The sequence below is a fragment of the Leucopleurus acutus genome (genome assembly GCF_964270905.1).
Source record: "Leucopleurus acutus genome assembly, chromosome: 11".
Classification (NCBI taxonomy): Eukaryota; Metazoa; Chordata; class Mammalia; order Artiodactyla; family Delphinidae; genus Leucopleurus; species Leucopleurus acutus.
This window is the reverse complement of record NC_139152.1, coordinates 96,954,685-96,981,948: the sequence shown is the minus strand read 5'-3', so window position 1 is coordinate 96,981,948 and position 27,264 is coordinate 96,954,685. Positions and strand designations below refer to the sequence as shown.

At 40.5% G+C, this 27,264-nt stretch overlaps 1 protein-coding gene across 1 annotated transcript; it reads right to left on the bottom strand.

Annotated features, from left to right (window-relative positions):
- WBP2NL (WBP2 N-terminal like) lies at positions 1-27,061 on the bottom strand (the record flags this gene model as incomplete). Its single annotated transcript, XM_082850470.1, has 6 exons — positions 1-305; positions 9,352-9,462; positions 13,934-14,026; positions 14,194-14,335; positions 14,593-14,701; positions 27,000-27,061. The coding sequence occupies 6 exons, from the start codon at positions 27,059-27,061 to the stop codon at positions 1-3; spliced, it is 822 nt and encodes a 273-aa protein (XP_082706596.1).
- Between the last annotated feature and the right edge of the window lie 203 nt (positions 27,062-27,264).

Below are 27,264 nucleotides of genomic sequence, written 5' to 3'. Positions count from 1 at the left end.
TTACTTCTTAGAAGGTGGTAAATGAGCCTGAGAAGATGAGGTAGATGGAAGAGAAGCCTCCGGCTGGGCTGCCACAGATTTGTGAGAGGCAGCTCTATTTCCAGCAGGTGGAGCTTCATATGCTGGAGGTGGGGCTTCATTTCCAGCTGGTGGGGCTCTATACCCTGCAGGCAGGGCTTCATATGTCACTGGTGGGGTTCCATATCCCGCAGGTGGGGCTCCATATCCCCCAAGCGGGGCTCCATATCCCGCAGGTGATGCTCCATATCCTGGTGGTGGGGGTCTGTAGACCACAACTGGGTATGCTGAGAAGGAAAAATATCAGTTAGTCATTTTTTAGAGTAGACAAGGAATAAGTAAGAAGGAGGTAGAAGATACAAAATAATACTGGGGCTTCCCTGGTGGCGCAGTGGTTGAGAATCCACCTGCGGGCTTCCCTGGTGGTGCAGTGGTTGAGAGTCCGCCTGCCGATGCAGGGGACATGGGTTCATGCCCCAGTACGGGAAGATCCCACGTGCCGCAGAGCGGCTGGGCCCATGAGCCATGGCCTCTGAGCCTGCGCATCCAGAGCCTGTGCTCCGCGGTGGGAGAGCCCACAACAGTGAGAGGCCCGCGTACTGAAAAATAAGAATCCGCCTGCCAATGCAGGGGACACGGGTTCAAGCCCTGGTCCGGGAAGATCCCACATGCTGCGGAGCAACTAAGCCCGTGAGCCACAACTACTGAGCCTGTGCTCTAGAGCCTGTGAGCCACAACTACTGAGCCCACATGCCACAACTACTGAAGCCTATGCGCCTAGGGCCTGTGCCCTGTAACAAGAGAAGCCACCGCAATGAGAAGCCCCTGCACTGCACGAAGAGTAGTCCCTGCTCGCTGCAACTAGAGAAAAGCCCTTGCGTGGCAATGAAGACCCAATGCAGCCAAAAATAAATAAATAATTAAAATTAAAAAAAATAATAATAATACTGAAGCAAACTGACACAGGAAGAGAATTCAGGCAGAACAATGCAGAAGCCATATTCTTCAGCCATCACCAGCTGAAGGCTTTATCATTTCTTGTTGTGGAAGAATTCAAATCAACATGAAAACAACCCTATAGTTATATCTCTACATTACTTATAGTTGTACCCAGATACATACTTAATAAAGTTTGTTTTGATGATAAAAAAGTAATAAATGCTCAATGAGGAATATGTATTTGGGAAATAGAGAAGAGATAAAATTTTAAAAGTCATCTATAATTCCATAATCAAACACAAAAACTTAATATTTTGGTGCATTTATTGGTAGGATCTCTGTTAATCTTTTTTATACGATCATGATTATAACAACCATACAATTTTTTAAAAATTTGGCTCTTTTTACTTGACATTATGAGAAAGTTCTTTATATTATTAATGTATTTCATAAATTAAAAGCTGGACTATATTTTATCATGCTGATAAGTGCTACTTATGATAAGTGCTCCCTGGTTGTTGGAGAGCATGTTGCTTCCAAATTTCCAATTAATATTATAATAAACATGAGTTTTATTTATTTCCTTGGCTACATTCCCTAAGTGATTTAACTGTATCAGTGTGAATGGACTGTCAAGTTACTTTTCCATAATCCATATTTATGTTTAAGCTGTGTAGAAAACACATTAAAAGAACTGTCTTAAAGATGCTCAAAGAACTAAAGGAAAATGTGGAGAAAGTCAAGAAAATTATATATGAACAAAACAGAAGTATCAATAAAGAGATAGAAAACCTAACAAGAAAAGAAACAAACAAAAAATTCTGGAGCTGAAAAGTACAATAACTGAAATGAAAAATTCACTAGAGGAATTTACATTCAGATTTGAATAGGCAAAAGAAAGAATCGGTAAACCTGACTACAGGACAATAAAAATTGTTGATACTGAGGAACAGAAAGAAAAAGACTGAAGAAAAGTGATCAGAGCCCAAGGGACCAGTGAGACACTACCAAGCAGACCAACATACACATTGTGGAAGTTCCAGAAAAAGAAGAGAGAGAGAAAGATGTAGAGAAAATATTTGAAGAAATAATGGCTGAAGACTTCCCAAATCTGATGAAAGACATGAATATAAACATCAAAGAAGCTCAATAAACTCCAAGTAAGATGAACTCAAAGAGATCCGCACTGAGACACACTGTAGTCAAACTTTCAAAAGCCAAAGATAAAGAGAGAATCTTGACAGCAGCAAGAGAGAAGTGAATAATCACATACAAGAGATCCTCAATAAGAAAGTCAGCAGATTTCTCACCAGAAACGTTGGAGGCTAGAAATAAACTGTCCAACAAGAATCCTATATCTGGCCAAACTCCTGTGAGAGTGAGAAAGAAATTAAGATGTTTCCAGATAAACAAAAGCTGAGGGAGTTCATTACTACTAGACTTGCCCTGCAAGAAATGCTTAAGGGAGTCCTACAAGGTGAAATGAAAGGACACTAGACAGTAATCTGAAACCATATGAAGAAATAAAGATTTCAATAAAGGTAAATCATTGAGCAATTATAAAAGCTAATATTATTATAACAATGGTTTGTAATTCCATTTTTGTTTTCTATATAACTAAAGAGACTAATGCATTTAAAAGAATTATTAGGTTATGTTTTGGGGGGCACAATGTATAAAGATGAATTTTGTGACATCAACTGAAAGGGGTGAAGACAGAGGGGCTGTAAAGGTACAGAGTATTTGTATGTTACTGAAGTTAAGACAGTAAAAATTCAAATTAGTGTTATAACTTTAGGATGCTAGATGTAACCCCCATGGTAGCCACACACACACACACACACACACACACACACACACACACACACACAAACACACAGAACAGCTATGAAATATAAACAAAAGGAAATGAGAGTAGTGGGAGTCAAGATGGCCATGTGGGAAGACATGGAGTTAGTGTCTCCCCACAACTAGGGCACCTGCCAGCCTCTGCTGGGGGACTCTGATGCCCAAGGAGACAGGAGGAACCCCAAAGTGAACCAGTTGGTCATAGGGGGACTGAGGGGGGAGGAGAAGTGGAGGCCAGACAGGATCAGCGCCCCTGAGGCTGGGGAGATCAGGAGAAGCAGGTGGGAGGGACTCTCTGGGAAGAGCAGGAGAGGAGTGGAGGGTGATTGCCTGGCCCACTCAGGCCGGGGAGCCTGCTGAGCTCCCAGACCGGTACCCACCCCATCCAGGCCGCGTGGGTCCTGGGGGCATAGAAGGGAGGTCAGAGAGATCAGGAGTCAAAATCAACTAAACACAAAAGAAGACAGTAATGCAGGAAATGAGGGTCAAAAAAGCTATAACGCATATAGAAACCAAATAGTGAAATGACAGAAGTAAGGCCCCCATCATCAGTAATTACTTTAAATGTAAGTGGATTAAATTCCCCAATTAAAAGACAGAGATTGGTAGAATGAATAAAAACTCATGATTCAACTGCATGCTGTGTGTATGAGACTTATTCTAGATACAAAGACATAAATAAATCGAAAGTAAAAGGTTGGAAAAAGATATTCCAGGTAAATAGTAACCAAAAGAGAGCAAAAGTGGCTATACTAATATCTGACTAAATAGACTTTACATCAAAAAGATTACGAGATAAAGAAGGAAATTACATATTAATAAAATGTTCAATACAGCAAAAGGATATAACAATTATAAACATTTACACACCTAATGACAGACCATCACATATATGAAGCAAAAACTGACAGAATTGAAGGAAGAAATAGGCAGTACTACAATAATAGTTGTAGACTTCAATATCCTTCACTCACAATGATGGCTAGAACAACCAGACAGAAGATAAATAAGGAAATAGAGGACATAAAAAATACAACAAACCAACTGGATCTAACAGACAAATATATGACACTCTACCCAACAACAATAGAATACACATTCCTCTCAAGTATACATGGTACATTTTTCAGAATAGAACATATATTAGGCATCAAAGTAAGTCTGGATAGATTTTAAAAGATAGATGTCATACAAAGTAGCTTCTCTGACCACAAAGGGATGAATTTACAAATCAACAACAGAAGTAAAACTGGAAAAATTACAAATTTGTGGAAATTAAACACTGCACTCTTAAACCACAAATGGATCAAAGAAGAGCTCACAAGGGAGGTTATAAAATACTTAGAGATGAATGAAAATGAAAACACAACATACCGGGACTTCCCTGGTGGTCCAGTGGCTAAGACTTGGTGCTCCCAATGCAGGGGACCCGGGTTTGATCCCTGGTCAGGGAATTAGATCCCACATGCCACAACTAAGAGTTTGCATGCCACAACTAAAAGATCCCACATGGCACAACCAAGACCCACTGAAGCCAAATAAATAAATAAATTTTTTGAGCTTTTTTTTGTTTTTAATTATTATTATTATTATTTTATTTTTATTTTTTGCAGTACGTGGGCCTCTCACTGTTGTGGCCTCTCCTATTGTGGAGCACAGGCTCCGGACATGCAGGCCCAGCGGCCATGGCTCACAGGCCCAGCTGCTCCGTGGCATGTGGGATCTTCCCGGACCGGGGCACAAACCCGCATCCCCTGCATCGGCAGGCGGACTCTCAACCACTGCGCCACCAGGGAAGCCCCTAATTTATTTTTTTATACAGCAGGTTCTTATTAGTTATCTATTTTATACATATTTGTGTATATGTCAATCCCAATCTCCCAATTCATCCCACCACCACCCCACATAATAAATAAATATTTAAAACAAACAAACAGAAAACACCATATACCAAAGCTCAAAGGATGCAGCAAAAGCAACGCTAAGGGGGAAATTTATAGCTAAAAACACAGTAAAAAACAAAAAAGATCCTAAGTCAACAACCTAACTTAAAAACTTAAAGAACTAAGAAAAGAAGAACAAACTAAATCCAAAGCTAGCAGAAGGAAGGAAATAATAACAATTAGAACATAGATAAATGAAAAAGAGAATAGAAAAACAATAGAGAAAATCAGTGCAGCCAAAAGCTGGTTCTTTGAAAAGATCAACAAAATTGAGAAACCTTTGGCTAGACTGACCAAGAAAAAAAGAGAAGATTCAAATTATTAAAATTAGAAATGGAAGTGGGTACATTACTACTGATTCTACAGAGATAAGAAGGATTATAATACGCTACTATGAACAACTGTATGTTAGCAAATTGGATAGTCTAGAAGAAATGGATAAATTCCTAGAAGCCTAAAACCGATAACACTAAATCATGAAGGAATACAAAATCTGTATAGACCTAGTAAGGAGATTGAATCAATAATTTAAAAAATCTTCCAACAAAGAAAACACCTGGACCTGATTGTTTCACTGCTGAATTCTACTAAACACATAAAGAACTAATACCAATCCTTCTCAAACTTTTCCAAAAAATTGAAGATGAGGGAACACTTCCTAACTCATTTTATTACCTATTGTGAATAATGCTTCTATGAACATGGTGTACAAATGTCTCTTAGACCCTGCTTTCTATTCTTTTGGTATATACCCAGAAGTGGAATTGCTGGGTCATTAAAAATGTTTTTAGGAACCTCCATACTATTTTTCACAGTGGCTGTCCCATTTTATATTCCCACCAACAGTATATAAGCATTCCAATTTCTCCACATACTTGCCAACATTTGTTGTTTACTGGTTTTTTTTTTTTTGATAGCAGCCATCCTAATGGGCAAGAAATGAAAACTTATGTTCTCACAAAAACCTGTACCAAAACCTGCAACCAACCCAGATATACTTGAGCTGCTGAATGTTTAAACAAACTGTTGTACATTTATACCATGAACTATTACTCAGCAAAAAGAAGGAACAAATTATTGATACATGCAACAACCTGGGTGAATCTTGAGGAATAATGCTGAGTGAAAAAAGTCTATCCCAAAAGCTTACATACTACATGATTCCATTTATATAACAATCTTGAAAGGTCAAAATTACAGAAATGGAGAACAGATTAGTGGTTGCCATGCGTTAAAGAGGAGAGGGAGGAAGGGAAGTAGGTGTAGCTATAAAAAGACAAACAGAAGTGATCCTTGTGGTAATGTAAATGTTCTGCATTTTTATTGTATCCATGTCAATACCCTGGTTGTGATATTATACTATAGTTCTGCAAAATGTTACCAGTGGGAGAAACTAGGTAAAAGGTATAAAGAATATCTCAGTATTATTTCCAAAAACGTATGGGAATCCACAATTATCTCAAAATAAAAAGTTTAATTAAAAAACCATAATTATAGCAATAAACATTCCAAAAAGGAAATTAAGAAAACAATTACATTTACGATAGCATCCAAAAGAATAAAATACCTAGGAATAAATGTAACCAAGGAGGTAAAAGACTTGTGCTTTGGGACTTCTCTGGTGGTGCATTAAGAAGACTCCACGCTCCCAATGCAGGAGGCCCAGCTTCAATCCCTGGTCAGGGAACTAGATCCCACATGCATACCGCAACTAAGAGTTCGCATGCCACAACTAAGGATCCTGCATGCTGCAACTAACACCCAGCGCAACCAAATAAATAAATAAATTTTTTTTCAAAAAGACTTGTGCATTGAAAACTACAAAACATTACTGAGATAAATTAAAGAAGACCTACATAAATAAAAAGAGTTCCTATGTTCATGGGTTAGAAGACAATATTAAATTAAGATAGCAATTCCCCCAAAACTGATCTACAAATTAAATGCAATCCCTATCAAAATTCTAATGGTCTTTTTGCAGAAATGTAAAAGTTGATTCTCAAATTCATATGGAGCTATAAGGGACTATGGATGGCCAAAACAATATTGAAAAAGAAATACAAAATAGGAGGACTCACACTTCCCTATTTTGAAACGTACTACAAAGTTACAGTAATCAAAACAATGTGGTACTGGCATAGGATAGACTCATATACCAATGGGAATAGAACTGAGAGTCCAGAAATAAACCTAAACATCTATTACCAATTGATTTTCAACAAGGGTGCCAAGACCACCCAGTGGGGAAAGAATAGTGTCTTCAACAAATGATTCCTGGACAACTGGATAAGCACATGCAAAAGAATAGAGCTGGACCCTAACCTTACTCCATATACAAAAATTAACTCATAGAGACTTCCCTGGTGGTCCAGTGGTTAAGACTCCATGCTCCCAATGCAGGGGGCCCGGGTTCGATCCCTGGTCAGGGAACTAGATCCTGCATGCCGCAACTAAAAGATCTTGCATGCCGCAATGAAGATCTTGCATGCAGCGACAAAGACCCCATGTGCCACAACTAAGACCCGGTGCAGCCAAATAAATAAATATTCTTTAAAATTAAAAAAAAATAACTTGTAATGAATCAATAACTGAAATATAAGAGCCAAAATTATAAAACTCTTAGATGAAAACATAGGGGTAGATCTTCATGACATTGGACTTGGCAATGGATTCTTAATTTGATAGCAAAAGCACAACTAACAAGAGAAAAAAATAGATAAATTCATCAAAAATTAAAACTTTTGTGCATCAAAGGATATTCTCAAGAATGTAAAAGATGACCTACAGAATGGGCAACATATTTGCAAGTCCCATATCTGATAAGGATATCCAGAATATATAAAGAACTCTTACAACTCAAACAATGAAAAGACAAACTACCCAAGTTAAAAATGGGCAAGGACTGGAATAGATATATCTCCAAAGAAGATATGCAAATGGCCAAGAAGCACATGAAAAGATGTTCAACATCATTTATCATCAAGGAAATGCAAATTAAAATTATAATGAGATATCTCCTCACAATCACTAGGATGGCTTTAATATAAACAACAAGCAAAAAAAAGTTAAGTAACAAGCATTGGCAAGGATGTGGAGAAATAGGAACTTGTACATTGCTGGTGAGAATACAAAATAGTGCAGTTGCTGTGGAAAATAGTTTGGTGGTTCCTCAAAAAAGTTAAACATTAAATTACCATATGACCCAATAATTCCAAATGTAGGTATATACCCAAGAGAAATGAAAACTTATGTCCACCTGGAAACCTATATACAAATGTTTGTAGGAGATATTATTCATAATAACCAAAAGGTGGAAACAAGCCAAATGTTCATCAGTGGATGAATGGATAACAAACTATGATACATGCAATGGAATATTAGTCAGTCACAAAAAATGAATAAAGTACTGATAATGCTACAACTTGGATGAACCTTGAAAATATTATGCTAAGTGAGATAAGCCAAACACAAAGGTCACATGTTGCTTGACTCCTTTTATGTGATATACACAGAATACGCAAAGCAGATTAGAGGAAACCAAGAGATGTGGGGAGGGGACAATGGGGAATGATTACTTAGTGGGTATGGAGTATTCTTATGGAGTGATGAAAAAGTTTTGTTTTGTTTTTTTGGCCTCGCCACGCAGCATGCGGGATCTTAGTTCCCCGACCAGGGATCAAACCTGCGTCCCCTGCAGTGGAAGCGTGGTCTTAACCACTGGACTGCCAGGGAAGTCCTGAAAAACTTTTGAAACTAGAGAGAGCTGGCGGTTGCACAACATTGTGAATACGCTAAATACCACTGAATTGTACATTTTAAAATGGTTAATTGTACGTTATGTGAATTTCAACTCAAAAACGTTTTTATAAAACTTTAGCAACACTTACTTTTAGATCTTGAATATTAGATTTTAGTAACCCTTAAAAACTAAGGTAACTATTAAGACTATAGATAACTATCCTTCAGCTGTATACAAAACTAAATAAGCCGATGGACATGTACGTCATGCTCCAAGGAGAACCCAAGAGACAGCCTGCATTTGGGGGTCTGTTGGTAACCTGTTAGGAGACTTTTTGTGGTCCACCAACAGACTGTGGACCGTAGTTGAGAATCACTGATCTATGTCTCCTGGGAACATGACTCAGCAGCTATGGACAGGCACGACTGTTAAAGGAAAGTGTACAGGGCATAAAGCCGAGGACTGGAGTCCTCGTGAGGTGAGGTTGAAGTGAGGTTGAAGGGCATGGCACAAGCATGATGGCTATGCTTGTGTGAAAGGGGAAGGGGGAAGTTGGCAAGAGCACATGTTTCTGCTCAGGCTGTAAGCAGGAAGTGGCTGTTCCCACTGATGGGAGTTGCCCAGGTATGCTCCATATTTGTACATTATAGTTAAAAGTAAACCTGAAATGGAAGCCTGTCATTTACTGACTTGCCACTGCGTTTTAGTCTGGAAATGAAGTCATGGACTCAACCATTTTCCAGCCCCCCAAACCTCTGCTGCTTCTTCTGCAGCAGAATTGGAGGCAAGGTAGCAGTGAATAGATCTTTGAGCCCCTGGCGTACCTTTCCACCTCCCAGGAAGAACCTCCATGCCATATCTTACCTGGACAAGGCGTCTGTTGGGTGCACATCATGCCCCCTGGTGCAGTAATTATATAGGGTCCTGAAGTGCCGAACCAGTAATTTACACTTCCAAGTGGAATTCCTCTGGCAGCTGAGAAGACAAGTTTGGCAAAATAGGGACTCTTTAATTCTTTTAAATCAGATGTACAGCAGCTAGCAACCAAATAATTAACAGAGTATTAACCATCACCTTACATGTGTGTCCAACAATGTCCCCAGGATACAAGATTAAAAATATACATTGCCCTTGTCCTCAACTGTATGCTTCTTGAAGGCAGTGATTGTGTATATTTGCCTGTGCTTATTGAAGGCCTAGCATAACACCCACCATGATAGGTATTCAGAAAAAATTTCCAAGTGAGAATTCTATCAAGTTGGCAAGTCCATTAAAGGCCAATGTAATGGCAGTACTAAAGAAAGCACTTCTGTTTGTCTCCCTCTGCCTCTCTCTTAAAAGGACACTTTTGATGGTATTTGAGGTCCACTTGAATAATCCAGAGTAATCCCCTCATCTAAAGATCCTTAATTATATCTGAGAAGGCTTTTTTTTTTTTTTTTTTTTTTTTTTTTACAAACAAGGTAACATTCACAGATTCTGAGGATTAGGACACAGATTATATCTTTGGGAGCCATTATCAGCCTGCCACACTAATTTCTGGCCTATGGCATATGACCAGAAGTAATGTACACTGCTTCCAGGCCTGACCCATGAAAACTTCCCAGGTGAGATCTTTACTCTCTTCCCCTCTCTGCTCGCTACCCAAAGAGGTCTTAGAAGCCATGTGTTAACGATGGCAGAGACTCTATTACCCTGGGTCCCTGAAGGGCTATGTGGAACAGAGCCCCCTTTCACCCCTGCTGATTGGCCTTTATATAAGCAGTAATATCCATTATCTTAAGCCATTGATAATTTGGGGTTTATCTGTTTCAATAGCTAGCATTATCTTAACTAATTCACTCTGAATCTAAAGTTGTCATCCTTCCCTGTTACCCTCCCTTTCAATATTCTATTAGTATCCCCTTTCAGAATAAGTCATTATTTTATTCACTTACATGTTTGCTTATTTCTTATATGACTCTCACTAGACTGTAAGTTTAACAAAAGCAGGGACTATGTACTTATGTCTCGTTCACTGTTGTGTTCCCAATTGTCGCTCCTAGTGTTTGGCACACAATAGGTACTCAATACATGTTTGCTAAAAACTTAAATCAAAGAGCCCTGACAAAGCAACTCTGCTGAGGCGAAAGGAATCTTTCCTGGTCATATAATCAGCTCATGATGCATAATGGGTGTTTAATTCCAAAGGCCTCAAGGAAGCCCATTCACAAGACCTGACTCTTGCCAGGGGAGTAGGCATAGGCTTCCACACCTAAACCATGACATAATCAGACCCAGAGCAGTTTCAGACATTGGGCCAAGTTCATATAAGTTGCCTAAATCCTTTCCAAGTGGCTGAGCAATGGCTGAGACACTGACCTACCTTTGCAGGCCAAGAAGCAGAACTTAATGAGAGCACGAAGAGAATCCCCTGAAGTTGCCTGACCCTTATCTCATAATCCTAAAAATAAGCCCCCTCAGTACTGTGAGGCCAAAAATAAGAGTGAATTCAAGACCCAGAATGCAATTGTCCCGAGTTCCCCAGACATCTGTAGCAAAGGGGAACTGGATTTCCAAGTGTCCCCTGACCCGGATTCTTCACAGCTACACTCCCTCTGTCTGTAGGACACTCTGTTATCCAATGTCAGGCTTCCAGATGCTGTCTGCCCTCTGGACCATGAAGAGCTGCCAGTTGGGTACAGCTTGTGAACTCCTTGGCCTTTATATATTTGCACTGTATTTTTAACAGTAACTGCAACAAATTTTCTTACTCCTCAATTTTCTCTAACATGGTTCTTCATCACCCCTCTTCTCCAGCAGTTCACTGAAATCTCTTGATAATTCTGCCAAAAACCTCAAATTTCCTCATGCAATGCACATTTTTCAGTCTTCATTTTACCAAACATCTCTCCAGCAGCTGACAGATGACTACCCAGTAATGCTTGAACCTTTCTCCTCCCTTGACTTCCAGGATAACGAACTCACTTGATTCTTCTCTCACCTCTCAGTCAGCCCCTTCTCAATCTCCATTGAAGGTCACCCCTCCCTACCTATCCTTTAAATGTTGAGGACCCTTGGCATACCATCCTTAATTCACTGAATGAGCCCATCATTCACATGGCTTCAGAGATGACCGATGTGCTGAGGATTTCCAAATCAGTGTCTTGATACAGTGCATCTTTGGAGCTCCAAGCTGCATGTCTACTGCCTCTAGCAGCTTGTGTACCTCACACTTAATATGGTGCAGGGGTTAAGAGTGTAGGCTCAAAAGGACACAACATCTTTTATACAGTATTCCTGCCAAAATACATGACCTGAATATAATCATGAGGAAACAGACAAACACAAATTAAGGGATATTCTACGAAACAATAAGGCTGTATTCTTTTTAAAATGTCAGGGTCATGAAAGACAAAAAGAAAGGCTGAGCGCAGACTAAAGGAGACCAAAGAAATAGGACAACTGAATTCAATATGTGATCTGGGATTAGATCCTGGATTGGAAAAAAAAAATGCTATTAGAATTAGGAATAGTAATGGTCAATCATTTGAATTTGAATAATCAATAGTATTGTTTCAATGTTAAATTTTCTGATTTGATAAGCACACTGAGGTTAGATGAGAGAATGCCCTTGTTCTTAGGAGATACACACTGAAATATTTAGAAATGAAGGAAATGATCTTTGTGACTTACTCCCAAATAGTTCAAACAAAAGCAGGAAAAAAAAAGAATAACATAAAGCAAACGTGGGGACTTCTCTGCTGGCGCAGTGGTTAAGAATCTGCCTGCCAACGCAGGGGACACGGGTTCGAGCCCTGGTCTGGGAAGATCCCACATGCCGCGGAGCAACTAAGCCCACGCGCCACAACTACTGAGCCCGCGCACCTAGAGCCCGTGTTCTGCAACAAGAGAAGCCACCGCAATGAGAAGCCCGTGCACCACAATGAAGTGTAGCCCCCACTCACCGCAACTAGAGAAAGCCTGCGTGCAGCACTGAAGACCCAACACAGCCAAAAATAAATAAACAAATAAATTTATTATTTTTAAAAAAGCAAATGTAGGAAAATGTTAATAATGGGTTAATCTAGATGAAGGTCCATGTGAGTTCACTGTAATATTCTTAAAACTTTCTATAGATCTTATTTTTTTTCAAAATGAAAAGTTTAAAGAGAGAGAGTATGTTTAAGGTTCAAATTCCAGCTCCACCACTTGCTAACTGTATAGCCTTGAGAAATTATATAACCATCACTGACTCAGTTTCCCTAGCTATACATTGGGGATAATGATAGAACCTACATCATAAGTTTTTGTGAGGATTAAATAAATTAACACATGTAAAGGCCTGGAACACTGCCCAGTATATGATAAGCATTCAATAAGTGTTAGCTAGTATTAATTACTATGTCTAAAGTTGAACTCAATTCCTCTCCAATTTAGACTATCGCTTATACTCATTTTTTTTTTTTTTTCGGCCATGTGGCTAGCAGGATCTTAGCTCCCTGACTAGGGATGGAACCCGGGCCAATCCCCAACCACTGAAAGCATCGAGTCCTAACCACTGGACTGCCAGGGAATTCCCTAGACTATCTCTTATACACTTGACTATGGTCTATAGCATCATGATCCAGTCAGTCTTCTAAGGTAGAAAATTCACCACATTCGTCTGTGTGTCCCCAGAACTTTGCCCATGCCTCTATTACAGCACATGCCATAAGACAGGATAATGTATTTGCATATGTCTATCTCTACTGGACTGTGTTTGTCTCAGCTAGACTGGAGTTGGGAGTGGAGAAGGCAAGGGAGAAAGGGGAAGAGCATTCCAGACAGAGCAAATAGCATGAAGGCTCAGAGGTGGGAGGGCAAGGCACAAAGAAACCCAGTTGGATTGGAGTACAAAAGGTGAGAGAATGAGGGATATAAAGTGAGGCTAGATTGAATTAAAATATAACATAAAAAGATTATTTGTATCCTCTGGTACATCCATTAGATCAGTGCTGCAGGGCTTGATGGTACCTCTTCCCATGCTTTAGTCCCATGGAAGATGGGAATTAAACCTAAGAGAAGCAAAGGCAAAGTCAGAAAGGAGAGAAGACAAAAAGCCATGCCAGAGGAAGAAGAGCCAAGGCCACGCTACCGAAAACAAGACTACTCAGTGATACATGAGACCGGCACTTAAATGGACAAAAGACTATCAGGTATAATTAGCTGTTCAGGTGTCTGACGGTAAGCTCCCATTAGACTGCAAACTCCTTCAGGACAGGGAGGGACTAAATCTTGTGTTCTTAGCACGTAATATGTTACTTGGCACATAGTCAGTAGGCTCAGGAAATGCCCGCTGAATACATGTGCAAATATCAACCGCCTGACCACAGAGGCCAGAAGTCTTCACTAGCTAACAGTCTTACTTCAATTACACAGGCCCCCAAACCCCAAAGTGCTTGATAATTTTATAAGCATCGCTCACCAGCAGAGGCAGCTTTCATCAGCAGCTGGGCAAATTCAATGGCACCTCCTTTTCTGAAGGATAATTTAAAAATAGCCTGTCCTTCCCAGCCACCTGGAGGAAGAAACGGCACACACTCACTAAGAGGCTGGCATGCTGTAACAGAAGGACTGCCACAAACAATAAGAGAAGCACTACCCAGTGAAGCAGGGGCCAAGTCTGAATCTTAAACCTTCTGGAAGCTTTTGAGAAAAAATACACTTCTGAGGGGGGACACTTACCATCCGGAGCTGCCTGAATGGTTCCTTTAATGTAGTTGGGGGCAAAGGTTGGTTGTTGAATGGTGCAATTACTCATCAGACCAAATGGCATCATAAAAGAAAGCATGGGGTCATTGACTAAGTGTGAAGTCACGAAGATCACCTAAGAGAGAAAAGAAACTTTGGAAAAGGAATGCAATTTATCCATGGATTGAGACATATAAGAGCAATTCTGAAGTTAAGGCTGCTTTGGCATTCTGGCCTAATTGAGAAGCATGACCAATTTTCTTCCATCACACTTCAACATGGAAAATCTCAAAGGAGAAATGGTTTAAAATACTTTGAAAGTCAATGTTTAACCTCTCTCCATTTTAAGGAAAAATGTAGAGTTAATCAGATCAAAGTAGAAGTAGAAATTACCCGGTATGAAGTGAGAAACAATGTTCCTCTTTTTGTACCATTAAAGAGATCATATCCCACTGGTTGCTGTAGGAAGGAGAGGTCCACATCCTGACTCTGCTTCAAGACACTGCAGAAAAGACAGGGCAGACAGCACACAATTTAGAATCTATATAAAATTATACAAACAGAGCTCGTAGCATAGTTTCTAGCCTGGAGGGAGATTTTAATAAAAGTTACTTGCTGCTGCTACTGCTACTACTATTTTATTAAAATAGAAAGGAATTTAAATGATCTTATTCTCTGACAATTCACACTTATTCTTCTTCTTTATCATTGGGTTCTTTTTTTAAAAAAAATTAGTTCCCCCACTCGTTTACTAATTAATTAATTTATTTATTATTTTTGGCTGCGTTGGGTCTTAGTTGTGGCACTCGTTATCTTTCATTGTGGCTCACAGGCTCTTCACTGCGGCACGAGGGCTCTCTAGTTGAGGCTCATGGACTTAGTTGCCCCACGGCATGTGGGATCTTAGTTCCCCAACCAGGGATCGAACCCACCTTCACCTTCATTGGAAGGCGGATTCTTTACCGCTGGACCACCAGGGAAGTCCCATTGGGTTCTTCTTTCTTATCAAACCTAATTCTATTCTTAATGTATATTCATTAATTCTTCTACTTCTTGTGCAGTTGGTATAAAGCACTCTGTTAACGGAAATGTTTCTTGGACTCTGGTAAAGAACGTTAGGCACACGCAGAGTGCTCCCGAATGCTCTGACATGTTCCCTCTGTCTGTCATGTTCTCCCTGTGCTCCTAACCTGAAAAACTTGGGCTCATCCTATTCTTACTCATAGAATCCTACTGGGTTTTTTCCCTTTCTTAGCAATTTATATATATAAATTATAAATATATAAGTGGGTGCTACTAAATATTGAAAGAATGAGTGAATGAAAACATGAATATAGGTAATAATGCAAGAAATATATGACATACATCACATAAATGGAACAAAAATATCATGGCAGTTTGGTGGAAGGAGAGATTAGCTCTTGGTTGAAGTAATTAGGAATGACTTTACAGAAAGGTTGACATTTGAGCTGATTCTTTTTTTTTTTAGGCCATGCCATGCAGCATGCAGGATCTTAGCTTCCCAACCAGGGATCCCCTGCATTGGGAGTGCAGAGTCTTAACCACTGGACAACCAGGGAAGTCCCATTGAGCCAATTCTTAAGAGATGAATAGTGTTTCAGTAGGCAGAAGTGAGGGTAGGGGAAAATCCTGATGGGGAGCAAACAGCATTAATGGAGGTATGCAGTGGAAAGAAAACTGCGTACTTGGGAGCAGCCTACCTATATGGATTCATCAAAACAGCATGGAAGTGAGACTGGGAGGAATAGTGAGATAAAGCTGGAATCATGCTGGGACTAGAGCTTGGAGACATCATTCAATAGGCAAGGCAGAACTGTGACTTGCAGCTGTCTCAGCAGGGAAGTCACATGATCAAGGAAGTGGTGGTATGTCAGAGGGATCCATTTCAGAGTTCCTAAAAATGTTGCGATATGAGGTAATAAGAACTGGAACTAGGATGGTGGTGTATGGATAAAAAGGGCTTTTTAAGAGACTATGAAAAAATAGGATGTCAGCAAAAATGATGGAATAAGGAACTCTAAATGTCAGCCTAGAACTCTAGAATCTAATCAAAAGTTTATAGCAACTAGGGGAATGTTTAATCAAGAAAAAAATAGTTGAATGTCAATAAGGGAGTTTTGTGCACTTTAACTTACCCTAGTACTATCCTCCACTCCCCAGTTTGGCAACAGCCTTGACAACAACAACCCATATTCTCAGTATAGGTGCCCACTCCTGGGGGGAGGAGAACAGACCTTATTGTGGTTTGACCTGTCCAGTGGCTTCCTGGAGGACTAGCTCTAAGGGCATGTGCCTAACTCAGAACTCTCTTAGGACTTAGGCAGCTACCCCTTAGGGCACATCTGTCAAAAACATTTCAAGGCAAATGTGTTAGAGCTGCTATCTGGGGCAAAGAATGACATTTTGGGCAAACAATAAAAAAACTGAAAAGTGAGGAAGGAAAGACTGGGAAATGAGATACTTTGAGGAATAAAGGCTTTGAAAACCTCTGACATGTTCATGGGAATCTAGAAAGCACCACACATACATTTTCAGGGCTGAGTTCATGCTCAGAAGAAACCTGAGAAGGCCCCAAAACTGTTACCTCTGGTTGACAGTGGCTCTGCTCTGCTCAAGCAGGCAGTGAAAGGTAAGACAGAGTTTTAAACTGCCTAGCTGAGTGATAAAGACAGGCTCCAACACACACACACACACACACACACACACACACACACACACACAGGCCATCTGCGAAGGCTGGGATTTTGTTGTTGTTGTTCCAAACATACAAGTAAACTGTCAAATCACTAGCTAGCCTCTAAATTAACATAAAAGAGGCCACACACGTCATTACCCACACATAACAAAGAATATAGACTTTACAAAATTAGTTCAGGGGGCTTCCCTGGTAACGCAGTGGTTGAGAGTCCGCCTGCCGATGCAGGGGACACGGGTTCGTGCCCCAGTCCGGGAAGATCCCACATGCCGTGGAGCAGCTGGGCCCATGAGCCATGGCCGCTGAGCCTGCACATCCGGAGCCTGTGCTCCGCAACAGGAGAGGCCACAACAGTGAGAGACCCGCGTACCACAAAAAAAAAAAAATTAGTTCAGAAAAATCACTAAACAATAACTACAACATGCAGCAACAACACCCTGTGGAAGAGGGAGAGTCTGATTTCCAGAGTTGCCACATTATAATTTTTAAAAATGTCCAGTTTTCAACAAAAGAAAAACATGAGGCATGTAAAGAAACAAGAAAGTATGGGACTTCCCTAGTGGTGCAGTGGTTAAGAATCTGCCTGCCAATGCAGGGGACGTGGGTTCGAGCCCTGGTCCGGGAAGATCCTACATGCCACAGAGCAACTAAGCCCGTGCGCCACAACTACTGAGCAGGCACTCTAGAGCCCACGAGCCACAACTACTGAAGCCCGTGAGCCACAACTACTGAAGCCCACGTGCCTAGAGCCCATGCTCCGCAACAAGAGAAGCCACTGCAATGAGAAGCCTGCACACTGCAACGAAGAGTAGCCCCTGCTCGCCTCAACTAGAGAAAGCCGGCACGCAGCAATGAAGACCCAAAGCAGCCATAAATAAATAAATAAATTTATTTATTTTAAAAAATTAATTGAAACTGCCCCTTAGGAAGCCAAGAAATTAGATTCACTAGACAAAGACTCTAAATAAACTATTTAAAATATATTCAAAAATTAAAAGAAACAATGACTTGATAACTTAAGGAAAAGGATGAAAACAATGTCTCATCATGTAGAGAATACAAAAATAAAAAGATAGAAATTATAAAAAGGAACCAAATAGAAATTCTGGAGTTGAAGACTATAATAACTGATATAAAAAGTTCAGTAGTGGGGGACTTAATGGCATATTTCAGCAGGTAGAAGAATCAGTGAACTTGAAGATAGGTCAATTGAGATGAATAGTTACTACCTGAGTAACAGAAAGAAAAAAGAATGAAGAAAAAGGAACAGAGTCTAACAGACCTGTGGAACACAATCAAACATATCAACATATGTATTATGCGACTGGCAGAAGGAGAGGAGAGGAAAAAAGGGGGAATAAAGAATTTTTGAACAAATAATGTCCACAATTTTCCCAAATTTAATGAAATACATGAATCTACACATCCAAGCTCAACAAACTCCAAGTAGGATAAACTCAAAGAGATCCACACTGAGACACATTGCAATCAAACTGTTGAAAGCCAAATACAGAGAATCTTGAAAGCAGCAAGAGAAGAAAATTATCATGCACAAGGAATCCTCAATAAGACAAACAGCTAACTTCTCACCAGAAAATATGGAGGTAATGGGATGAAATATTCAAAGTGCTAAAAGGAAAAAAAAATTGTCAACCAAGAATTCTAAATCTGGCCAAACTATCCTTCAAAAATTAAGGAAAAAATAAAACATTACCAAGTGAACAAAAACTGACAGAGTTTATCACTACTAGATCTGAACTATAAGAAATGTTAAAGGAAGTCCTTCTGCCTGAAATAAAAAGACACTGGACAGTAAATGAAATCAACACAAAGAAATAAAGAACACTGGGAAAGATAATTACATAGGTAAATTAAAAATCAATATTAATGAATTTTGGGTTTGTTCATTTCATTTCATCCTATATGATTTAAAACACAATTGCATAAAACAATAATTATAAATCTATAATGATGAGCACACAATGTATAAAGATGTAATTTGTGACAATCACAATATAAGAGGGCAGAGCTATGTAGGAGTAAAGTTTTTGCATATAATTAAAACTAAGTTGGTATTAATTTGAACTAGATTGTTATAAATTAAGATGTTAAACATAATCTATGGGGCAACCACAAAGAAGATAACTAAAATACATGCAGCAAAGGAAATGAAGAGAGATAAAGATGGTACACTAAGAAATATCTGTTAAACACAAAAAAGCACTCATGGAGGAACTGAGGAACAAAAATGATATAAGAAATATAGAAAACAAATAGCAAAAGAGCAGAAGTTAAATTCTTCCTTATCAATAATTACATTAAATTAAATGGATTAAAGTCTCCAATTAAAAGGCAGAGAATGGTAGAATATATTTTTTTAAAAACATATTACTGCTATAGACTGTCTACAAAAACTCACTTGAGATCTAAAGACACAAATAGGTTGAAAGTAAAAGGATGGAAAAAGATACTCCATGAAACAGTAACCAAAAGAGAGCTGAAGTGGCTATACTAATATCAGAAAAACATAAACTTATTTATCTCTTGTAAAAATAAAATACAGTGTGTGTGAAAAAAAGTTATTACAAGACAAAGAGGAATCTTCTGTAATACTAAAAGCGTTAATCATCAAAAAGATACAACAATGATAAGCATGGATACATCTAACAAAATTCAACTAGACCTAACATATAAGGACACTCCCTCCACAAAGGTAGAATACACATTCTTCTCAAGTGCACATGGAACAGTCTCTAGGATAGACCATATGTTGGGCCACAAAACAAGTCTCACAAAATTTATGAAGACTGCAATCATACAATGTATCTTTTATGACTACAATGGAATGAAATTAGAAAACAATAACTGAAGGATATCTGACAAAGTAACAAATATATGGAAATTAAACATCACATTCTTCTTCTTTTTTTTTTGCAGTATGCGGGCCTCTCACTGTTGTGGCCTCTCCTGTTGCGGAGCACAGGCTCCAGACGCGCAGGCTCAGCAGCCATAGCTCACAGGCCCAGCCACTCCGTGGCATGTGGGACCGGGGCACGAACCTGTGTCCCCTGCATCGGCAGGCGGACTCTCAACCATGAGCCACCAGGGAAGCCCTAAACATCACATTCTTAAACAACCAATGGGTCAAAGAAGAAATCATAAGTGAAATTAGAAAATACTTCGATCTAAATGAAAGCAAAAGCATACATACCAAAATTATTTAGATGCAGCAAAAGCAGTGCTTAAGAGTGAAATTTATAGCTTTTAATGCCTACATTTTTTAAAAGAGAGATTTCATATTAATAATCTAACTTTCCACCTTAGGGACCTAGAAAAACAAAAGCAAATGAAACCCAAAGCTAGCAGTAGGGAGGAAATAATGAAGATTACAATGGAGATAAATGAAATAAAGAATAGAAAAATAGAATCAATGAAACCAAAGTTATTTCATTGTGAAGATCAACAAAATGTACCAATCTTTAGCTAAACTGACCAAGGAAAAAAGAAAATTCAAATGACTAAAACTATGGATGAAAGTGGGGATGTTGGGCTTCCCTGGTAGCGCAGTGGTTAAGAATCCACCTGCCAGGGCTTCCGTGGTGGCACAGTGGTTGAGAGTTCGCCTGCCGATGCAGGGGACACGGGTTTGTGCCCCGGTCCGGGAGGATCCCGCATGCCGCAGAGTGGCTGGGCCCGTGGGCCATGGCCGCTGGGCCTGCGCGTCTGGAGCCTGTGCTCTGCAGTGGGAGAGGCCACAACAGTGAGAGGCCCGCGTACCACAAAAAAAAAAAAAAAAAAAAAAGAAAAGAATCCACCTGCCAATGCAGGGGACATGGGTTCAAGCCCTGGTCCAGGAAGATCCCACATGCCGCGGAGCAACTAAGCCTGTGTGCCACAACTACTGAGCCTGCAAGCCACACTACTGAAGCCCACTTGCCTAGAGCCCGTGCTCTTCCACAAGAGAAGCCACTGCAATGAGAAGCCTGCGCACCTCAACAAAGAGCAGCCCCCACTCGCTGCAACTAGAGAAAGCCTGCGTGCAGCAACAAAGACCCAATACAGCCAAATATAAATAAATAAATAAATAACATTTTAAAAAAAGCAAGAAAGTGGGGATGTTATCACAGACCTTACAGAGATTTAAAATAAGATTATAAGAGAATATATGAACAATTGTATGGCAACAAATTAGATAACATAGATAAAATGGGTAAATTCCTAGAAAAAAATGACTGAAATTGACTAAAGGAAGAAAATTGGAATAGACCTATAACAGGTAGAGATTGAATCAGTAGTCAAAAAACTTCCAATAAGAAAAAACAGAAAAATACTCATGTAAAAAAGCCTCAAAAAAAAAATACTAGTAAACTGAATATAACAACACATTAAGAGGATTATACACCATGACCAACTGGGATTTATCCCTGGAATGCAAAGATAGTTTAAGATATGAAAGTCAATCAATAAAATAAAAATAGAACTACCTTATGATCCAGCAATCCCACTTCTGGGTATATATCCAAAGGAAATGAAAATAGGATAGCAAACAAGTATCTGTACTCCCATGTTCACTGAAGCATTATTGATAATAGCCAAGATATGGAAACCATGTAAGTGTCCATCAATGAATGAACAGATAAAGAAGATGTGAGATAGATAGATATGTATGGACAGAGAGAGAGAGAGAGAGAGAGAGCCACACAGAGAAAGACAATACTGCGTGGAATCTTTAAAAAGTCAAACTCAAAGAAACAGAGAAGTAGGGTATTGCCAGAGGCAAGGGGCCAGGGTGGGGGGCTGTGGAGAGAATAGGGACAGGTTAGGAAAAGGATCAAACTTAATATAATTTTTTTTAAAAATAGAGATTTTTTTTAAGAAAATCAATCAATGTAATATACCACATTGACAAAATGAAGGACAAAAACCACACGATCATCTCAATTGATGCAGAAAAAGCATTTGACAAAATTTTACACTCTTTGATGATAAACACACTCAACAAACTAGGAATCATAGGAAACTACCCCAAAATAATAAAAGCCATTTATGAAAAGCCCACAGCTAACATCATACTCAATGGTGAGAGATGAAAGCATTTCTTCTAAGATCTGGAAAAAGGTAAGGATGCCCACTCTCACCACTTCTATGGTAAAATGATCTTCAACAAGGGTGCCATGACCACTCAATGGGGAAAGAACAGTCTCTTCAACAAATGATGTTGGAAAAACTAGATATCCACATGCAAAAGAATGAAGTTGGACCTTTAACTTACACCATCTTAAAAATTCGACTCAAAATGGATTAAAGAACCAAACATAATCTCTAACACTACAAAACTTCTGGAAGAAAACATAGGTGGAAATTTTCATGACACTGGACTTGGCAACAATTTCTTGCATGTGACACCAAAAGCACAGGCAACAAAAGCAAAAATAGACAAATGGGACTATATCAAACTTGAAAACTTTTGTGCATCAAAGAACACAATCAACAGAGTGAAATGTCAACCTATAGAATGGGGGAAAATATTTGCAAACCATAAGAGGTTAATATCCAGAATATGTAAAGAACTCCTACAACTCAACAACACCAAAAAAAACCCAAACCGATTTAAAAATGGACAAAGGACTTAAATAAACATTTCTCCAAAGATGATATATAAATGGCTGAAAAGTATGAAAAGATGTTCAACATTATTAATCATCAGAGGAATGCAAATCAAAACCATGAATGAGATATCACCTCACACCTATTAGGATGGCTACTATTGAAAAAAGAAAAGTGTTGCCTAGGATGTCGATAAATTGGAACTCTTGTGCACTCTTGGTGGGATTGTAAAATGGTGCGACAACTATGGAACAGTATGGAGTCTCCTCAAAAATTAAAAATAGAACTACTCCATAATCCAGCAATCCCACTTCTGGGTATATATCGAAAAGAATTGAAAGCAGGGTCTCAAAGAGATATTTGCACACTCACGTTCATAGCAGCACTATTCATAATAGCCAAGAGGTGGAAGCAACATAAAAGTCTATCAATGAATGAATGGAGAAACAAAATGTGTTATATGAGTAAAATGGAATATTATTCAGCCTTAAAAAGGAAGGAAATCTTGTCACATGTTACAACATGGGTGAATCTTGAGGACATTATGCTAAGTGAAATAACTCAGACAAAGACAAATACTATATGATCTCACCTACATGTGGAATCTAAAAAAAAAATTCAAATTCACAGAAGCAGAGAGTAGAACAGTGTTTATTGGGGGCTGATGGGATGGGGGAAATGGAGAGATGTTAAGCAAGGTTACAAAATTTACAGTTAAGTAGGATGAATAAGTCTAGAGATCGAATATATAGGCATGAAGACTATATTGTACTTAATAATACTATATTGAACACTGGAAATACGCTAAGAGAGTAAAAAAATGATCATTATGTGAGATGACACGTTAATTAACTTGACTGTAGGAATCATTTCACTATGTATATTACATCAAATTACCATGTTGTATACTTAAATATATACAATTTTTATGTTTTTAGTGGCTAAGATGGTAAATTTTGTTATGTGCTTTTTTTTTTTTTTTTTTTTTGCGGTACACGGGCCTCTCACTGTTGTGGCCTCTTCCGTTGCGGAGCACAGGCTCCGGACGCGCAGGCTCAGTGGCCATGGCTCACGGGCCCAGCCGCTCCGTGGCATGTGGGATCTTCCCAGACCGGGGCATGAACCCGCGTCCCCTGCATCGGCAGGCGGACTCTCAACCACTGCGCCACCAGGGAAGCCCTGTTATGTGCTTTTTACCACACAAAAAATCAACAACTTTGGGATTTCCCCGGTGGCGCAGTGGTTAAGAATCTGCCTGCCAATGCAGGGGACACGAGTTCGATCCCTGGTCCAAGAACATCCCACATGCCGCGGAGCAACTAAGCCCGTGGGCCACAACTACTGAGCCCACATGCCACAACTACTGAAGCCCTCACACCTGGAGCCCGTGCTCTGCAACAAGAGAAGCTACCGCAATGAGAAGCCCGAACACTGCAACGAAAAGTACCCCCCGCTCGCCACAACTAGAGAAAGCCCGCAAGCAGCAACAAAGATCCAACACAGCCAAAAATAAATACATAAATACATAAATAAATATATTTATTTAAAAAATGAACAACTTAGCAAAAAAATGGAGAACATTTATGAACCAAGAAAATTTACCAAATACATATAGTCAATAATCATAAGACAAAAATAATTTCACTAGCAATTAAGCTTTAAAAAAAGATTTCATTATTCAGATTCCATGATCAGACTGGCAGAGCTATCAAAGATTAACACAGGGTGTTGGCATTGGGCACTCAAAGTATTAAAAGGAATGTAATTTGATATAATTCTGTAGGGTAATTTTGCAATAAATATATTTCTATGTATCAATATATTAAATATAAAATATATTTAATATTTTAAAATATTTTGACAAGAATTTTCATATTAAAAATATACTTTTAAAATATTTTTTAAAAAGTCTGTGTCTTCTGATCCCACAATTCCACTTTCAGGAATATATCTGAAAGAAACATTCTGACAGGTGGGCAAAGATAAATCTTTAAAAAGTTCACTGCAGCAATGTTTATAGCAATGACAAATTAAAATCAGACTATCTGGGACTTCCCTGGTGGCACACTGGTTAAGAATCCGCCTGCCAATGCAGGGGACACAGGTTCCAGCCCTGGTCTAGAAGATCCCACATGCTGTGGAACAACCAAGCCCATGCACCACAACTACTGAACCTGCATTCTACAGCCTGCGAGCCACAACTACTGAGCCTGCGTGCCACAACTACTGAAGCCCGCATGCCTAGAGCCCATGCTCCGCAATAAGAGAAACCACCGCAGTGAGAAGCCTGCACACTGCAACGAAGAGTAGCCCCCACTTGCCGCAACTAGAGAAAGCCTGTGCGCAGCAACGAAGACCCAACGCAGACAAAAAAAAAAGAAAGAAAGAATATATCCTCCTTTTTTAAAAAAAAAAATCAGACTATCCCAGATATGGGCTGGAGCAAATATGTATGCATACTGGAGGACAAGACATTGAAAATAATGATGTAGGTACCGACACTGGAAAGCATCCCCAATACATTGGTAAATGAGAAAAACAAGTTACAAAGCAGTCTGACAGGGGAAGGTGTGTATATTTCCACAGGGGAAAGTACAGAAGGATACATACCAAAATGTAAAAAGCACTGGATGTAGGAATTTGGGGTAATTTAAAATTTTTCCCAAGTTTTCTACATGGTTTTACCTGCACACATTTTTGAATATGGATTTAAAAAAAACAAAACTCTATGTCTTCCCTTTTTACCAGTAGAGTCTGGCCCACACATTTATGACTTTTCAGCTGGGATCAGAAAAAAATCTCCACACACCACAGCCAAGCTGTGATGAATTTCTCAACTGTGTATTGTGAATAGTCCAGAGAAGTCAAAATATAACCAATCTTCTCCCTCTCAAGCTATTTCTTTAAAGTGTTTTTTATCCAGGAAGCCAGAGCACCTACAGAGACTTCTTTGCTGAGAAGAAAGAAGAGAAGCAGTCCTTTTCCTTTTAGAGGGGCAGCCAGAGTAGAGAAGTGAATGCATAGTACCTAAGTTCAGAGCTCTCCCACATGCACTGGCCATGTGATTTTAAGCAAATTACTTCTCTTTCAGTTTTCCCACCTGTGAAACGAGGAAACCAGTACTGATCCTTATTGCAGATAGAGCAGTTATAACTATAAAGCCCTTGCACAGTGCTCGGCTATGGTTAACCATTCAAGAGCACACCAGGGACCCCACAAAGGTAATCAAAGGACCATAAAATCAGTATATGTTACAATTTTTTAAAACCATGCGTCATTCCCTGCCTCCAGCACACAAACAGAAAAGCAGACAGACAGACTCGTAGCCCGAATGAGAAGACACCCGAACACCAGATTAGAAGTGGCTTCAAGGCACAGAGCCACAGGCACACAGGTCAGCGTTCTCTAGGCCAGTGTGCACGCGGTCAGAATGGTGGGCAATCATCTCCTACTACAAAACTGAACAAACAGCAGCGGTCCTTCAGGGGCAAGGGAGAACCTACCGCCTTGACGGCGCGTATAAATCTGTCAAGAAAATATTCTGGGGAAGGAAGCATAGAAAAAAGATCTGGACATCAGCGTGTGGTACTGACTTAAATGGTCTTCCTGACAGATGCATTCAAAGCGACCTAGGTGTGCTCTGCCTCACCTGAGCACAGCCCTGGGCTTCAAGTCTCACTGCTAGGCGAGCGCAAAGGAAAACGAGGGCAAACCGGAGCAGAGAGGAGCGCCTTTAAGAAGTGCCGGGGGCTGGAGCAGGCCTCTGGAAAAATGGGGGCGGGGGATGAAGGAGGGGAGCGGGGCAGAGTCGAGGTGTTAGGTGGGGAGGTGAAAATGGGCGGCTCCGGGCTGAGCCTGACAGAGGCGAGAGGAGAGGGGCGAGCGGTGGTCACCGCTAGCACCACACAGAGCGATCGGTGCGAACCCCAAGGCCGCCATGGGAGGCAAGAGAGCGTCATTCTTCCTAGACGCGTCTTCTTCCGGTCCTGATCTTTAGAAAAAAGTAAGACCAGTCATCTCCTTGGTTGGGGCGAAGACGAGAGAGGGCTTTTCGAAGTTCTGAGAGTGAGGAGAGGCCCCTGACAGTTCGGGATCCTTCCAGAAAGATTCCAAAGACACTCATGCCTCTTCTACCTCCCAGAAGCCTGGCACCTTGTTCCCGTCACTCTGCAAAGGTAGCGCACTAACAGCAGCCGCAAGCGACCCGGAGGGTCGGTGCGACTCCCCACTCCCACCACTGCACTTCCACCTTTCTTCTGAGGCAGCACGCGCCCTTCACACGTGCAACGGCCCCCGCTGCCGCCTTCCCATTCCGAACACCCGTGAGGCAGCAAGCGCCCTAGCGTCGGGGCGGAGCCACGCCCGCTGCGCACGCGGAAAAGGCGGGAAAGTCTGATGCGCTGAGAGTTTGCGAGCCGCCAGTTCCCCGTGCATCTGCTGCCTCCTCTGACAGCTCCGCAGGCTTCCTTTCACGCACCTTTCGCCGAAGGGGATGAGGGCCCAGCGACGGTTCTCGGTGTGGCTCCGGTTCACTGCCATCCTGCCCTAGGGCCGCTCCTGCCGCCCCTCAGATGGGAAGGGGCGGGGCCTGCGCCAAGCTGTTGGGTGGGGCTCTGAAGGGGAGGGCGGAGATTATGGCGTAAGGGACTGAGACGGCTGGTCACGTGAGGGGCCTTGGTCAGAGGACCAGGCGGAGTCAAGGTCGAGACAGCCCTGATGGGGAAGGGGGAGGGTCCAGGGAG